Source organism: Anastrepha ludens, chromosome 6, assembly GCF_028408465.1.
Source record: "Anastrepha ludens isolate Willacy chromosome 6, idAnaLude1.1, whole genome shotgun sequence".
NCBI lineage: Eukaryota > Metazoa > Arthropoda > Insecta > Diptera > Tephritidae > Anastrepha > Anastrepha ludens.
Window position 1 is genome coordinate 47,406,820 of NC_071502.1, and position 17,234 is coordinate 47,424,053.

Genomic DNA, 17,234 nt, shown 5'->3' on the forward strand with positions numbered 1-17,234 from the left:
AATCGTTCTCCAATAAGGGCTGACTGCATTGATCGGAACAGATGGTAATCCGAAGGTGCAATGTCTGGGGAACACGGCGGCTGGGGCAAGATCTCCCAATGCAGTCGCTCTAAATATTTCTGCATCGATTTGGCAACGTGTGGCCTGGCGTTGTCATTGCAACAAATCAGTTCGCAATGTCTACCATCCCATTCTGGACGCTTTCCTTTGAGAGCTCGATTCAAACGCATTAGCTGCAGTCGGTAACGATCGCCAGAGATGGTTTCACATCGCTTGACGCATGAACATTTATCTTCACTGTCGATGGACTAAGTTCACCTGGCAGGCTCCACCATTGTCGACGCTCTTGTTAAAGCACTAAAATACACACGAGAATTGCAGTAGTTTACACGAAAGGAATTTTTTACACTAATTTTTCCAACGAATCTGTTTGGAAATATAGGCAACAAATCGGAATTCTCGTCTTCTTTGCAGTTATTTTAAAAAAAACAACTCCAGAAAATCGAATAAAATTAAATTTCTATACTTTGTGTGCATCGCAATTATACTTTTTAGTTAGAGGCGTTTAAATTCAAAGAACTGGGACATTTTCAAGCTTTTTCGAAAATTTTTAATATTTTGTTCTCCATTTTTAGTTTATAAACTTTGTAAAAAAAATATTAAAATTGCCACGAAAATGTAAAATCTAAGAGCGCTAAAATCAGAAAAAATAATATATAAAAGTTATAATAACTTGAATAAAAAAGCCACTAACATCAATTTTCGTCACATTCCTTCCTTCAGTTGAAAATCTGCTAAGCACTTATTGCTTTTTTATCATTTCTGCGGTTGTACGTATGAAAAAATGATCAAAATTTGCTGCGACGACGATGGCAAACATGAAATTTCTTTTGTCAACAAGCCATAAATCTGCAGCTAAAAGAAATAATCGCCTAATTGGACTTAAGAAAAACTTTTTTTCTTATTCTGTTAACAAAAAAATTTTTTTTATTTTTCTATTTTTTATATTAGAATTCTTTTTTAAAGTTTTAAATAAAAATATAATTGCTTCTTAATAATTTGCAATTATGTAAAGTGGTTTTTCATGAAAGTAGCATATTTGAGGAGGAACTGGGCCAAACAGCTGGCAGAAGTGTACGCGCCATTTTTTATTTATTTTTTTATCATATGATTTAGTCGGTTATTGTTTGTGAATATAAAAGTAACTCAATTTTGAATTTCAAGTATTTATATTCATACGTATGACGTTTTCATTCTTCATTCCACTCAAACATTTGCAATGTGTCCAGCCATTAAAATAGTCAATTCAGACTTAACCAAGAAGTAAAATGGATGATTCACCACCAGCTGCATGGGGCGCCTAAAAAATCCGCTGATCGCTAAAAACGAAAAAAAAAAATTATTAGCGAAAAAAATTTTACCAAAATATTCAGCCTCAAACTCACAAAACTCGCCATCGATTGCACCGCCGGTTTCATCTACCCACCAAACTGCCTTATGTGGCATATTCGACACAGCTGGAGAGCGCGTATTGAAAAAGGAGGAGAACATATGCGTGAATTTCGTTTCACCATTAAAGATGCGTGCGAAGCCCAACTGTGGAAAAATCGAAAATGAAAGAAAGTAATGAAAAATAGCAACAACTGCACACAAACCGCACTAAGGGCCTCCTTGAGGTCAGCGTTGTATTCAACGCGGAATTTCGGCAGAGTTAAAGCCATTTTGTGTTCGCTCAACTGCTCATTGAGCTTTACAAGATCCTCATATTGTAGCCGCTCCTCAAGCTCCAACAAACCATCCACTTTGTTGGGCAACAATAGCCAAAGTTTAAGCGTATCATTCGCATATGGCAGCTCCACCAATTTGGCGTCCAAATGTGCCAATTCTGCGTAACGAAATTTGTGTGTCACAAACATGAAATCGACTAATTTATGGTTAACGCGATCGGTGAAAAAATTTAATTTCTCTGTATCCTTTACATTGAAACCCACCGCCCATGGCGCATGAAATACTGCCGCCGTCGCTAAGACAAAACGATCGCCCAATTCGGCCAATTTTGAATTGAGCACTTGACCGCAACTGTAGTTCGATTGCCTCAAGAATTGGTAGTTTAGTTCATCTATGGTTTTGCGATTGAAATTCACCATTTCAGCAGGCGTTTCAAAATGTTTCGACATTTCCAGGAACTCGTCTTGAAATTTGAACATCACATGCTCTTGTACATAGATGGCGCTCAGTAAGAGCGCGCTGTGTTGAGCATGCCTTTTCACTGAGCTTAAAAGGAGCGACATGTTTAGTGTTGCAGTTTGTTTTGTCTCCGTTTGTGGCAAGTGCAAAGCAGCGCGCAATGTTGCAGCCTCCACATCATTGGCGCCGTAGGAGAGCAACGTCAAAATGGCTTGCACCAATACTGGCGAGATGACAACATTCTGTGACGGCAACTGTAGGCCAAGTGCGGTGGAGAGTTTTAAGGCAAAACGATCGCTGGCAACCTTGGCTGTGAGTGCGGGCGCTTCGGCGGCGATCGTCTGGAGCACAAAAATGCGGCTGAGCGCAACGAAAACTGAAGCGGCCAAATGGGAAGATTGTAAAGCGCGATTAGTGGGTAAAGTGTAAGGGTGAATACGAAATTGCAATGAAAAGTGGAATTTTCAATAAGGCAATATGTGTATGTATGTATGTATATAGTAATAAATTTTATGACTTACATGATCTGAGATTCATAGTACTGAATACAATGCTTTCTAGGTAATTAAACACATTTAATATAGAATTTCCAAAGGCAACGCGTTTTCGGAGAATGTGGTCGCTTTATCGCGTTATGACTGACTAAATTTCCTCTACACAGTGCGATTTACGATTAGTCTTAATTTTGCTAAGATCATAAATAATTTAGCTCAGATTGTCAAATAGTCAAATATACAGTGTGGAGACAAAGTATGCATACACCTGCAAGTCTTATCAAATAAATATCGGTCAGACATTAATATGAAATAATGTTTTCGTATAGAAAATGTTAAGCTCATATATTTAAATATATAGATTAATAATAATAAAAACAAACTATAATTAGTCTTTACCACTTTTTTAATGCTGGTCGGTGTTTGGATTTCGAATTTTGAAATAACAAGCAGCCCTTTTTGAATTCAAGATACTTCGATTCTGGTAAAAACGGTTGTCTGTAAAGTCGGTTTAGTTTAACCTGACAACGTCATCAGAAAATTCTGATGGAATGGTTGCATTTTTCAAAAGAAAATTTTAATTTTGTTTGTTTGATAGATATTTTGTATGGATATAGAGAAGAAGGTAAATGGAATCACAGTGGAATTAATCAAGTTACATTTACACAAACGTGAAAATTACGAAACATTTATCAAATTCATGAAAGATACCTATATTCAATTTCGATTGTGCATCAGACGTTAATAAGTCAACAACACTAAGAGGCACCATCATCGATTTGACTTTTTCAAGACACTTTACACTCGAAACACTCGCTTTCATTTCCAACTTTTCCTATCATCGTCCTATTCTCAACAGAAAAATGGTTCATTACCATGCACACAGGCAGAAGGCATATGCAAATACAAATATGTATGTGCTCACTCAAGTAGGAGAGAGCCAGATATCGAGCGTTGCCGAACGCGGGGGCCGATTGTGCCTCTTTGTCGTTCGTTCCGCGCTCTCGCTTGCAGTTCAAGCAAGGTAACGACGCATGAGCAAGACAACGACGCATTTTTTGGTGCGTGCAGCTGGCTACATCGAATTATAAGACTTTATCACGTCAAAAAAATCAAAATTCAGTAATCGACGTCGATTTATGTGTATCTCAATTGTAGAGTTTGATTTTCTTGCGCCTCTATTAAGTCTAATTGTCCAGCTGCTTTTTGGGTTATAATTATATTGGAAATGGAAAACTCACCATTAATGGATTGAGGTCTCTTTGCCTACATATTGCAGTACTTAATATAGCAACAAAGTGTCGTGTATAGATGAGTTAAGCAGTGAGTATTTAGGTTTGAAATCAGCTTGAGGTTGAATTGAAAACTAAGGTACCATATTTCTCAAATCTGCAGGATTATTTCATAGGAGTACTTCGAATTGAGAATCGTAGCTTCTTCAACGAAAAATATTTTCTTCTTATGGCAAAAAACTTATTTCTCAATTTTATAAAGAGCTCTGGAGATGTTCGGGGCCCCACGAGAGCTCAACGAAAAATAATTGACGCTAAAACATTTGCAACGAAAGTAAGAAGCCTACCAAGATCAGGATGGGCCGACGAACTGGAAGATGACAAGAGGAAACTCAAGGACGAGAACTGGAAGGGATCAGCCGAGGATCGAGTCAAATGGAGACATTTTGTGAAACAGGTCTACGCTTACACAGAGCTGTTTAACATTTTTTTAAGTAAAGCACAGGTTGGGTACCATATTTTGGACCTTTGTCGATCGATTTATATATAAACATTTTATACCAAATTGCATGTTTCCCATAGCAATGCAATTGTAATATAAGAATGCGTTCGCACTAAATACCAAATAAACACAAAAATAGATGTCTAATATTTTTGCCCATCAAAAAAATGTAGTATCATCAAGAAAACATTCTGATATAATTTTTCAGTTGGTCTCAATATATTCAATTCAGTTCAAAATGTCATAGATGATGTAGAATATTTTTCTTGATTTTTCTCTGAAATTCCGGGATATATGTGCATAAATGATGACAGATCACGCGTGACTACTGTCAAATTAAACGCATAATTTTTTCAGTGTTCATTGATGCTTCATCATGAAAAGACTTACGCGTGAACAACATTTACAAATCGTACAATTGTATTACAAAAACCGACGCTCAGTGAAAAGTGTTCATCGAGCGTTCAGACCAACTTATTATGTACAGCGATGAGACCCATTTTTGGCTTAATGGCGGGGTCAATAATCGAAATTGCAATATTTGGGCTGAAGAGCAACCCGAAGCCATTCAAGAACAGACATTACATCCATTGCAAACAACCATTTGTTGCGGCCTATGGGCTGAGGAATCATCGGCTCATATTTCTTCAAAGACGAGGCTGGCGTCAATGTAACAGTGAATGGCGAGCGCTATCATGCAATGATAAACGACTTTTTAAATGCCGGAAATTGAATCCCGTGATCTCTTCGAACAAGACGGCGGACGGGGTTACTTGCCATACAGCCCGTGAAGCAATGGATTTACTGCGTCGTCGTTTCGGTGACAAATTTATCTCTCGTCTCTGACCAATGGATTTGCCACTAAGATCTTGTGATATCACACCTTTGGACTTTTATATGTGAGATTATGTTGGGTGTAAATGCTTTGGGGATAAACCGAGTTCGATTAAAGCATTGGAAGTCAACACTACTAAAGTTATTCACCAAATACCGACCGAACTCCTCCAGCGAGTCATTCGAAATTGGTGTTTACGGATGGCCGAATTATGGCGCAGTTGCAGCCAACATTTGAAAGAGATTATCTTTGAAAATAAAAATTAATGGTTCCACACAAAAACAGTAAAGATTGTTCAATCAATTTGCATTATCGTTGAAACATCCTGAAAATATTAAATATGCATGAAATACTAAAAAAAGGGATGTGGAGCACATATTGAAAGAGGAGTTCGGTCTAGATTATAATTATTATTGACATGAAAGAGCCCTACGCCCCTTTATAGGTGCAGAAAATTTCTCCGAGTCCAAGTTTCGCAATCAATTTTAGTATTTCTTCCATTTTATTGAATTTCATTTCCTCCTCTGGTAAAATATGTTTATCCAGGTGTTTTTCCCCTGGCGGCCGCCGTAGCCGAATGGGTTGGTGCGTGATTTCCATTCGGAATTCACAGAGAGGTCGTTGGTTCGAATCTCGGTGAAAGCAAAATTAATAAAAACATTTTTCTAATAGCGGTCGCCCCTCGGCAGGCAATGGCAAACCACCGAGTGTATTTCTGCCATGAAAAAGCTCCTCATAAAAATATCTGCCGTTCGGAGTCGGCTTGAAACTGTAGGTCCCTCCATTTGTGCAACAACATCAAGACGCACACCACAAATAGGAGGAGGAGCTCGGACAAACACCTAACAGAAGTGTACGCGCCAATTATTTATTTTTTGTTTTTTAGGTGTTTGTCCCACTGGGTCTTCCATTAGTGTTGGACTGCAAGTATATTCTCGGGCTAGTAAGATGATAATTCAATCTGCAATGCCCTGTTATAATTCCTGTGATGTTTCTTAAACTATTTTTCTTTCATTCCATACAATAAATCGGTTTGGGTTAAAGCTATCTATCAATGATTTTGATTGCGATGAACCCGGTAGATTGTACCAGTGTGATATTCTTTGTCTTTCCTTGATTTCTTGAATAATAAAGGAGAATTTACCATTTCCTACGCACAAAATGGCTCTGAGCCTATTAATAGGTCCAGCGTTTCCTGGCTAATTTATCTGTCATATCCCGTTACCCATAGTTCCTATATGCCCTGGAATCCATGACATACGTTCCTGACATCTCTGAGCTCTATTCAGCTTACCAAGACATTCCAGTACCAGTTTTGATGTAAGCTGGAGTGAGTTGAGAGCCTTGATTGCTGCCTCTACCTCGTTTATCTTGCAGGCTTTAGATCACCCCTCGCAAGTCTTTTTATTGCCAAGCTCAATCTTGAAGCGTTTAACAAAATTGAATATTGAATTTAATAAGCCATTGAAGCCTTGCTTGTGTGTCTTTTACTGTTTGCTTGATCGTCCAATTATCTCATGCCCTTGCTGGATTTATGTATGTTCAGTTCTACCTTTAAGCACCAGCTTCAAACTCTTAAGCTCTTAATTTAACCCGGCGAGCGTAAGGTTAATATTTATTACATTGAGCGTAAGCTGGGTGTAACAAACCCATATATTGAGCTAGATATTTTAATGTGTCCATAATATTTTTATATGTTTTTATTTACTAGTACAATTATGTAATAACCCAAGAACTGATTGGGAAGGAAAAATAAAGCAAACAAATATTTTTAAATCTTTATTTATGAAATTAACAAAAATATTTTCTTTCATTTAAACAAAGTGTAACACTTAGTATTATAATTTTATAAAAAAAGGAAACTAAAAAAAAACAAAACGAATAGCTTTTACTTCTAGCTTATAAAATTAGGAAACATATGAGATCAAAACTTTTACTATATAGTTATTCAGAGTTCTCGTAATCATCTTCAGTTTGAGCGCAATCTTGACACGTGAAAACAGCATGTTCCATACATAAATAGCGATTGCATTTATAACAAGTGTGTTTAGTCTTGCGATCTTTTTTAGTAGGGCATATTTGACATCTCCTGATAGGCTTAGGAACTTTATTTGGAGGTCGTTGTGAGTGTGAGGGTTCATCCACTTGGTCCAGAATTCGTTTGCGAAGCTCTCGGGGTAAATGCTGATTTTCCTTTCTGTTTTGTAAATGTTCTGAAACCAATCCAATACCCAGGTCTCTAAGAAAATTTCGGCGTGACAAATTGCTACTATTATTGGACTTGTAAACTATTATGCTATTTATACCAGCCATGTTCAAAACTGCATAGAAAATCACCATTGGCCAGCGCTTTGTATTTCGCGAAACATCGTAGTTGGTGCACAGCTCATCTACAACATCAACGCCTCCCTTGGTCTGATTATAAAAAATAATCATTTCTGGTTTTTGTGTGCCATTAGTATCAGCAACAACGCTATCATCGTGATGTAATGTTGACATCAACAAAACAACCTTGTTTTTTTTTGGCACATGGGACAATAAAGATATATCCTTTTGAAATCCAAACACTGTGCTGGGGATCTCTCGGTTACGCGTTTGGAGCATCTGACTTGGAATCTCGGGCTTATTTTTTCGAACAGTGCCTGTGCTTGTCAAACGATGTTCTTTCAATAAGTGTAACATCAACGGATAACTGGTAAACCAGTTATCAAAGGTGACATTGCGATTGGTTTTGGAAATTGGAGCCACAAGTCTGTCCACAACATCATAAGCTTTGTTACTGAGAGCGTAAGGGCCTGTTGGTTGTTTTCCTGGGTAAATTTCAAGATTGATGACGTAAAACGCCTTTGCATCAACCAAGGCATATATTTTCAAGCCATATTTGTTTGGCTTATTGGGCATATACTGGCGAAAACTGCAACGGCCTCGAAACGATGGAAGTTGTTCATCTATAGTTGTATACTCAGATGGTGTATAAACAATTTGGCAATTTGCTACGAACTTCTCGAAAAAAGAACGAATGGCAGCCAAATTATCAGTAGCTTTTCTTACGCTCCGAGTATTCTTATCATCAAACCGTAAACAGTTTTGAATAAATTGAAATCTCTTCAAAGTCATCGTTGTCCTAAAAATCTCAACCCCTGATCCATCACTTATCCACAGATCCTTCAAATTCAGCTTATTTGCTTTGAACTGTCCTGCAAGATACAAGAGACCGATAAAAGCCTTTAATTCTGACGATGACAAGTCTGCCATGATATATTTCTTTACGTGACTATTTTCACAAGCAGTTCTCTTCAGATTTATTTGACTATTTGTATGTAACAATATTTCTTCCAAAATCTCATCAGTAAGAAAGAGTTTCCAACATTCAACAGCTGTCTTTGCATTTTTGCCAATATCTTTTACGCCCTGCCTTTCCCTTATAATGTTTTCTGATCTCGTACGCACGTTAGACCTTTCTGGTACACTAAACCACTTTGTACCATTCTTTCCAGTAAAATATGGTCTGTTATCATTGCTTTCACGTTCTTCAGATCCCTCAGCTTCGTTTTCTTCCTCATTCGGTAATCCTACCTCTTGTTCCGAATCACTTTCAGAGCTTCTTTGGCCAACATTATCAATTTCGAAGTCACTACCAGAATCATCACAAGAATCATCCTGATCAGCTGCTTCGAAAACCCTCAATAATCTTCTTTGGGTTTCTTCGTATGACATATTAATTATTTAGCTGAAAAAAAAAAAATAAAAACTAAAATATAACGAATATAAAACAAAAAGTATTTACTCGAATTTGTAACACGAAGCGTAAGGTGGGTGAAACTTACCCGGCCGCAACTTTGACAACATCTAAACACCTCGCCAGTCGGCGGTCAACTGCGGCATGAAACACAACGAATGCCTACCTGCCCCCGCGCAGCTACTCAGACGCACAACTTATTTTGACGTACGGAATAGAAAATATCAAACGGTTTATTACAGGCTGGGTGAATTTCACCCAACCTTACGCTCGCCGGGTTAAGAAACAATCTAAATTTTCTGATGAATTTATTTTCAGCAAAGTATGGTTGTTCTAACTCTTCAGAAACTCTCTTATAGGTATACGGGTCTGCTTCAGATGTGCTTAACACCAAATTAGTTGAAATTACTTATGTGCATACTTTTGCCTCACAGTGTAATTTTTTAAATGAAACAAATATTTGCGCATAGTCTTTTCCCCCCGTTCTCTGCAACCAAACAAATGCGATTTTTCAAGACTCTGAGCAACTGTTATCAATGGAAATACAAAACAGCAGCACCTTTTTTTATAAAAAATGTTTATTTGAGTATTTTGTGTCAGAAATTCCATGATTGTTTTTTCTTATTTCTTTTCTTAAAAATTACACACACACACATAATGGCATGGAGCATAAATTAATATTACGGGTAAAAGTATTCAAGTCTTAGAACAAATATTTGATCATATTTTTTACTGTATATTAACGACATGTCCAATGAACAATACAGCCTGCGGGCTTCGTATGGCGAACATAAACGGATGATCTGCCGTGAAATGAATGATTTTGTTGGGTAGCGATAGCGGTATTAGCTTGATAACTGTAATAGAGAAGAATTAAAAAAAGGAGACAAATTACAAATTTGAATTTTTTCTCAATTCGTTAGGTTTGAATGTGGCTTTGTTTTTGTTTCTGCTTTGCTTTCTATTTGCTCATGTAAATACTTACATGATGCTGCTGCCGCTTCGGAGCCTGCCTCATTGACATCGAGGAATGCTTTGTGCTGCACTTGCGACACACCAACCGGTTGTGAGCGGAAAAAGCCTTTCAACTCAGCCTGGTCGGTGAAAAGATCTGTAATGCCGAGCTGTAATGGAAAATGGGCAATTAGTGAAATTTGCTTAACAGTTTATTAGTGACAATATATAAAAATGAAAGTAAGCTAAGCGCTGAAGCAGAACTACACATAACTCAAGCAACTGAAATTTTAACTTCTGAAAACGAATACTTTTCCGAAAGTATTGGCCTATTAGGTGGAACAGACATAGAGATATTTCGAAAAATCTTTTTTTGGGCCTGTTTTAGCTCAAATCCAGAATACAAGACATGGGAAGCCACAATATGAAATAGAAATTTCCATAAAATTCGTAATGAAAGACTTGAAATTTTGTAGAATCTGCAAGCCTTGAGTCGCTGATGAACAGTGTATGGTTAAGACTTCCATCTACTAATGGGTGAGCCGGCTTTGTTAGCTTAAGAAAATCCCACGGCTGCCTTTAACCCATCCATGGCTTTTCTTGGTTATTAAAATGAAATCCTCCTCCAATTTGAGGTGTACAAATTAACCACCTCAGAACGGCGGAAAGTTTTTTTGTCAAGAGATTTTTTCATGTCAGAAATGCACTCGGCAGTTTGCCATATCCAGCTGAGCGACGAGCACTATTAGATACAAAATTATGTCACCCTAAGGTTTAAGTTTCCCGTTTGCCACTCTTAGCGTTAAGTTTTTCTTTTTTTATTAAAATGAAAGACACTGCAATTGATTTCTCTTTTTTTACATCAGCCAATCACCATTTGATATATGAATAAACAAGAACGCCAAAATCTGTAGTATTTTGTGCTTAGAGCGTCGTTCGAGCCCGAGCTCTATTGGTAGCCAGCTACGGCGGCCAAGTAGAATGGTTTTACAACCCTTCAAATCCATATTTTTGTCCAAAGCCCGGTGCGCTGACTGACCGCGAATCGACTGTAGATAGCCAGAGGATTTCACACCTTCACTTTGCACGGAGAAACCAAACAATTTCAATCGTGAGCGATCTTAAGTTTTTATTACCACAGGCATAGTATTGCTGCTAGTGCTACTTTTTTCGTACGTCATCATACCCCCAGCTTCCATATACAGATTTTTATGAAGAGAGCCGTTGTACAGAATCCCAGAAGAATTTACCAGTTTTAAAAAACCTTTAGTTCTTGATCTGCTTCGCTTTCAACTCACCTTTTTCAATGGACCTTGCATGCCCAACTCGAAATCCACGCGGAATCTTGGTATTCGTACTGTCACCGTCTCCATTTGCATGCGCGACGTCAATTTATTCAAATTGACATTCTGCAATCGTTGTTCCATCGCGGGCAAACCATTCAACTGATTCGGTAGCAACACCAACATTGAAATATTTGAATTTTCATACTTCATTTCCAAACCGGTTGCATCCAATTCGGGAAATTCACCATAACGGTAGATGTCATCATTGTACATCATATTGACGGGCACTGTCACTTGTGGCGAAACATGGAAATTCTGTTGCTCCGTATCCATAGTGGAGAACTCCTTCGCCCACTTGGCCTTGAAATGTATGGCGCTGACAAGTATCGCCTGCGTCTGTGCATCTAGTTGAGCGGGTGCAACCAGTTGCTGTATAATATTTTGCGTTTTTCTCGCCACCCAATCATTGATATTCGCCGCCGCCGCATATGGCGAGCCAAAGTCAGTCGCTTCGATGGCACTCTCGAAGTAACGAGCGCGTTGCAGCATATCCGCTTGTACCCTTAATTGTTGGCTGTGATACATTTTATTTGCCATTACCAGCTGTGAGCTGCCGGTATTTAATTGCGTTTGCAACAAATTGTAGAAAAGCTTTTCGGTATCTTGTTTAGTGGCGGGTAGTGAGAGTGCGCGTTGCAATTGGAACGCTGTCTGGCCACTGGCGCCGGTATAGACGAACGCCAACAATAATTGCAGCGAAATGGGCGAATAAACGATGTTGCGCTGTGGCAGCGAGCCGGCAATTATGTAGAAAAGATCGGCATTGAAATCGTTAAGAGAGTTTGATGCAGCTGCAGCGGCAGCGGTTTGTGGGTTAAAACGATCCTTGAGCCCATCACTGCTTCCTGAACTGCTATTGGGCCAAATTGGTTTGCTATTTGCTGATTGCGGCGGCCGTGTGGCTAAGGGATGTGGCTGCGCCTGTAGCAGTGGTTGACCCTGTTTTTGCTGCGCCGGAAACTGCAAGCTGGCTAATGATGATTGTGGAGGTTCAGCGTAACTCGCACCCGGCAGTGATTGTGGCACCTCATTTGTTTTTGCTGGAATATTGTGATGTTGCGTCAATGAAAGGATTGAGCCGGTAGCGGTGTTGGCAGTGGTGTACGTCTGCTGCTGATCCACATAATTTGTGTGTGTGTTGGGGGACTGCAGCTGCCCTTGCGAAGTCTGCGGTGCATTTTGCATAGGTCTTTGTGCTTGCTGTGGCTGTGCCCAGAGTTGTTGTTGTTGTTGTTGTTGCTGCTGCTGTTGGTAAGGCGTTTGAAATGATTGCGCCGCCGCATAGCCAATTAGTAAGGCAACTAAAAGTAGAGTAAATAAAAACAATCAATGTTTGTATTAACGCTGCAAAAAACGAAATGTATCAGAAAAACTGCTGGTTCTTTTTTAGGTTGATTTGGGGGGAAAACCAGCAGTGCACAAGAAATCGCTTGCGTTTCGATTGCTCTTTCGTTTGTGATACCATATGCGGCAGACGCGGTGTCAGAACTACTAAGAGGCAACAAAACATCCGGGATTCCCGACACTGGGGAGTAACCAGAGATGGGACCTACAATAAATGTGTTTACATAAACTTCGCATTTGAATTAAAATCAAAATTATTACAATCGTTTAATAAAAGAAAAAATGTACTGCATTTTTCGCTTGCCCCGAGAATCGAACTTAAGACTTCCTGAACGATACACCACTCGTGAACGTTTGTGAGTGCGGGGGCAGAGAGAGAACTGGGTAAACTGAGCCTCCCAAAGAGCCAAAAAATTATCGGCTTCGGCGCCATCGAGTGAGAGATGTGCAGCATACGAGATCATAGTAGCTCCGAACCATCGAAAAAAGAATACAGCGGTACCGTTATCGAAAAATTATATATTTTCCCTTTTCAGAACACCTTTATGTTTTTCATCTTAAAGCCTTATTTAAACACAATTGGGATCTCCACAAGGGCTTCGTAATATCGTATTGCTGTACGTTGTAAACTTGTAAGCGGCTAAAAGTATATTGAGGGGGTTTGCAAGGTACCGTACCAGTCATATTATGTTATGATTACTTCGCATAGTCAAAAAGTATGTAGTTGATTGCGGTTTCGAGTTGCTTAAAAGTTTATTTAAACGATACATAAGACAGTACGACAACTTGTGAATCACATAAATGTGTCTAGATAGAATATGACCTTTAGGAATTGAACTACAAGTACTTCGGTTAGATAAAGGCTTGCAAGCATTTCGCATTCTCGAGGAAAGGCAGATAGGCGACTTTTTATTTATTGTTTGAGTTTGAGGAGGTTGAAGTCAATAGTATTCAGTAAATGAATCATTTAATATACCAAAATACTCAAGAATTTTATTTCCGGTAACGAATTTTTTACGATACGCTTTGATTTTAGTTTAAAAATTAAATTTTTTTAACATTTTATGAATTCTTCCAGTTTTGAAGGTTAATATTTGCAAATTTAAGTGTATCGATCTTGAAATTATGCATCCGGAAATATATGTACATACATACACATGTAAATGCGATAAGTCAGCAAAATTTTGTATGTTGATAAAATATTGAATAATCTGTATTCGCTCTGTACAGTGTAAATAATACAATGCACATTAAAGGAAAGGCCTTTGTGCACTTTGCAGCAAATTTAAGAGCACAACATGATAAGGTCCTAAAATAAATAAAAATTAAAAACATACTTCATTTTGCAACGAGTAAAGGCAGATTATAATACCTTATATGTAAGTGTATGGATCAAATTACCTATTTCAATTTTTAACATAATTTTTTTTGATCGCTGAAGTTTTCGATATGTAACGCAAATCTTATATTTCAGAAAAAAACTAACAAATCATGAATTAAAAAAAAATAATAATAAAGTTAACTTAAGTAAAAATAATGAAGTAAAGTAGAATACTACATTTTTTCTACCTGTATTTGTATTTGTAAAATAAAACAAAAATAATTGAGTGAAATAAAATAAAAGTAATTAATACAAAAAACAAATATAACAAAAATGTGTATGTAAAAATTAAAATTAAATTGAAAAAAGCCGAAGGTGTTTACACTAGTGCTCCATTCCAATGTAAAGTAGTGGATCTAATAAATTGAAAAAAAAAATTTAAAAACCCAAATTAAAAAAAAAAAATCAATAAAAAGAGTAAAACAAAAATAATTACTTCACTATAAATAAAAATAATAAATTAAAATTAAAATAATGAAGTAAAATAGTATAAAAATATTTACATAGAATTAAAGAAAAATAGTTACGTTAAATAAAATAAGAATAACTCAGTAAAAAAATAAGAATAATTAAAACAAATACAAATATAATACAACAAAAATTTATAAAAATATGTATGTATAGTGAAATACCAAAAAGCAATTTGTAAATTACGGAAAGCATTTAAACCGTTGCATTAACTTAAGGTGGTTAAGAATTTTCAAAAAATCAATTTTTTTTTTTTTTTGATATTTCGAAATTATAGACTTTTAAGAATATACTGTCATATTTTTGCAAGGATATTCCCAGTATTTTCGCTTCTACAGCCGATTTAGCAGGCCAGATTCGTCACGCGGCCACTCTCAAAACTTTAAGCTCAAATATCCCAAAACGACCTTTTTCGGCCTGGTGTTGTAAAAAAAAAAAACAAAAAAAAAAACTATGCAACCGCATCGTCTGAAATTTTACTACTAGAATCATATTAGTATTACAATTATTTAGTATTTTTTATTAAAAAATTGAAAAAAACCCCTATGTTTAGAGTGTCAAATCCGCGCCAGTTAGTCAAAGTTTTTTGTTTTTTTATTCTAGTACGGGGCATAGCTACAGTCATACTGATTAATATTTTTTTTTGGTTTTTGTGGTAAATAGAAATACCAAAATGGACAACACCTTCAGCGCCATTTTTAAAATTATTTAAATTAAAAAAAATTTTTTGTTTAATTTTTTTAATGTAATAGAAGTTAAATAAAACACCTAAAACCTTTAAATATCGTTTTTCATTCTTTTTATTGTAAAAAAAAAATCCTGAAAATACCCTAAATTTTCGAGCTCTAGACCACCGGGACCCCTTAATCTAACCAACAAAGCGTCTTATTTAAACCTAGATAACACTTCTTCATCGAATCGACTATGCGACTTAAGTTTAAGTTGACCGAATCATACAAAAACGAAAAAAATCAACTAATATATACAAAAAATATAGCATTTAATTAAATGCACACAAATATCCGAGTTTATTTTACTACGTATTTACAAGTATGATACTCGTAGTTCAAATGAAAATTCCCGTAGTCGCATCGACGAAGATGGTTCTTAGCGTATAAAAAATAAGAAGTGCAACCTAGGGCTAAGAACGCATTTTCTTCCATCATATCTCAATTTCGGCAAATCAGTTTCTGGTATTTCCATTGAATTTCAGATATGTATGTGTGTGTATGTACGTTCTCAGCGAATGCGATTATTGATATTTTTCCGTATTTTTTGTTGTTTTTGTTTTTTTGATGTTAAATACTTTTGATTAATTAGTAAATTGCTTACGAAAAATCCCCTGCATTTTGTTGGCTTTATCTCTTTCCACTCTGCACTAATACAGCATCAATTCTTTGCTCTGTTCACTCTTTTTTCCCCACTAGTATTCACTTTTATATCCGCTACTAGTAGTATACGATCACCAATACGATTCGGGCTGCAATTCGTGCGATTACTTAGTATTTAAAAAATTATTTCGTACTGATGAACTTTTTGCGCAAATTTTTTATATAAATAACTGTTATGCACTTGTTTATATCTTCATTTATTTTTACTTTTATTGATTTTCTTTGCTTCCTCCTCTTTAAAAGATTACCAGTTATTCACGGTAGAACGAAATCTCGCGCACACGTATCTTACTATACACTTTGTTCATTGCGGCTACTATGACAAAGCGGCACTGGTCGTAATTTTATAAACTTCTTAATATAAATATTTGAGGCCGTGGTTATGCTAAAATTGGCGAACACCGTGCAATTGTTGTTGGATCGAACATGAAGAGAGAAAGAGAGAGTTCGCCGATTCTCACAGCATGATATAAACACATTGACGACGGCAAACGGCAAGCATCATCAGTTAAATATTAAAATACTATTATTGTAAATTCTGTAGTATTGGAGCAAAACAATTTTGTTATTTTATTTACTCTAAAGTTCAATATATTATATATTCTCTGTAAAAAGAACTATCTGTGATAACAAAAAATTCTTATAATGTAAATATGTAGCTTTTTTGTGAAATCGCCAAAACCCATTACTACTTTTGCGGTTAACTTTCTTATAAAACCGGCATAGCCAAGACACATTGAAGAGTAGAAGCTAGCAGTAGAGCAAAAATAACAAGTGAATTTTTGTTCTGCTTTCGGTTCCTGGAATATGAAAATCTATAAACAAAGATCGATTATAGTACAATAATTTAAACAAAACTTGACAATTTCGAGACCAAATAAATGCATATGAAAAAATCAGCTCTACTGCTACTACCTGTTAAATGTCCAATGGGCACAGCTACAGATTTGTCAAGAAACAAAGTTCCGAGAAGAGTTGTGTTCAACATCATACAGCTAAACGGCGCTCAGGGACTTTGAAAGTGTCAGCTGATTTGCTGACGTAACAAGGGATGTGGCGACGCTTTGTTTACCATCACCTTATCAGAGGTGACAGGCAACATCTGGCAAATAGTAAAATACACACATTCTTATCAAGAATGTTTCTCACTAATTGTGGCCGCTTTCTTAATAGCGGAGTTTCTGTAATAATTCACATTCTTTGAAATTTCCGAAACATTTGATGAAAATGAATTTATTTGCACCAGAATACTACTCTGATATGTAAAAGCTAGGTATTTTCCAAAAGTTGCAACTGCTGATGCTTGACGGAATTTCCCTAGTAAGTCGTAAACAGTTGTTCTGGGAAAAATTCCTGAATTG

General features: G+C 36.7%; 2 protein-coding genes across 2 annotated transcripts in view; both read right to left on the minus strand.

Moving 5' to 3' along the window:
- LOC128867045 (uncharacterized) overlaps positions 1-16,219 on the minus strand; it is a 34,373-nt gene extending 18,154 nt beyond the window's left edge. The window contains exons 1-6 of the mRNA XM_054108136.1: positions 15,815-16,219; positions 11,242-12,590; positions 9,975-10,113; positions 9,721-9,846; positions 1,656-2,563; positions 1,446-1,596 (exon numbers count right to left, since the gene is read on the minus strand). Of these exons, the coding sequence (XP_053964111.1) occupies positions 1,446-1,596; positions 1,656-2,563; positions 9,721-9,846; positions 9,975-10,113; positions 11,242-12,590; positions 15,815-15,830 (2,689 nt within the window). The 5' untranslated portion in view covers positions 15,831-16,219. The remainder of the gene's footprint in view (positions 1-1,445; positions 1,597-1,655; positions 2,564-9,720; positions 9,847-9,974; positions 10,114-11,241; positions 12,591-15,814) is intronic.
- On the minus strand, positions 1,020-2,839 carry LOC128868656 (ovalbumin-related protein X). Its single transcript, XM_054110980.1, has 4 exons — positions 2,709-2,839; positions 1,656-2,563; positions 1,446-1,596; positions 1,020-1,379 (listed from the first exon to the last, which is right to left on the minus strand). The coding sequence occupies exons 1-4, from the start codon at positions 2,722-2,724 to the stop codon at positions 1,267-1,269; spliced, it is 1,188 nt and encodes a 395-aa protein (XP_053966955.1). The 5' UTR covers positions 2,725-2,839; the 3' UTR covers positions 1,020-1,266.
- Positions 16,220-17,234: the final 1,015 nt, after the last annotated feature.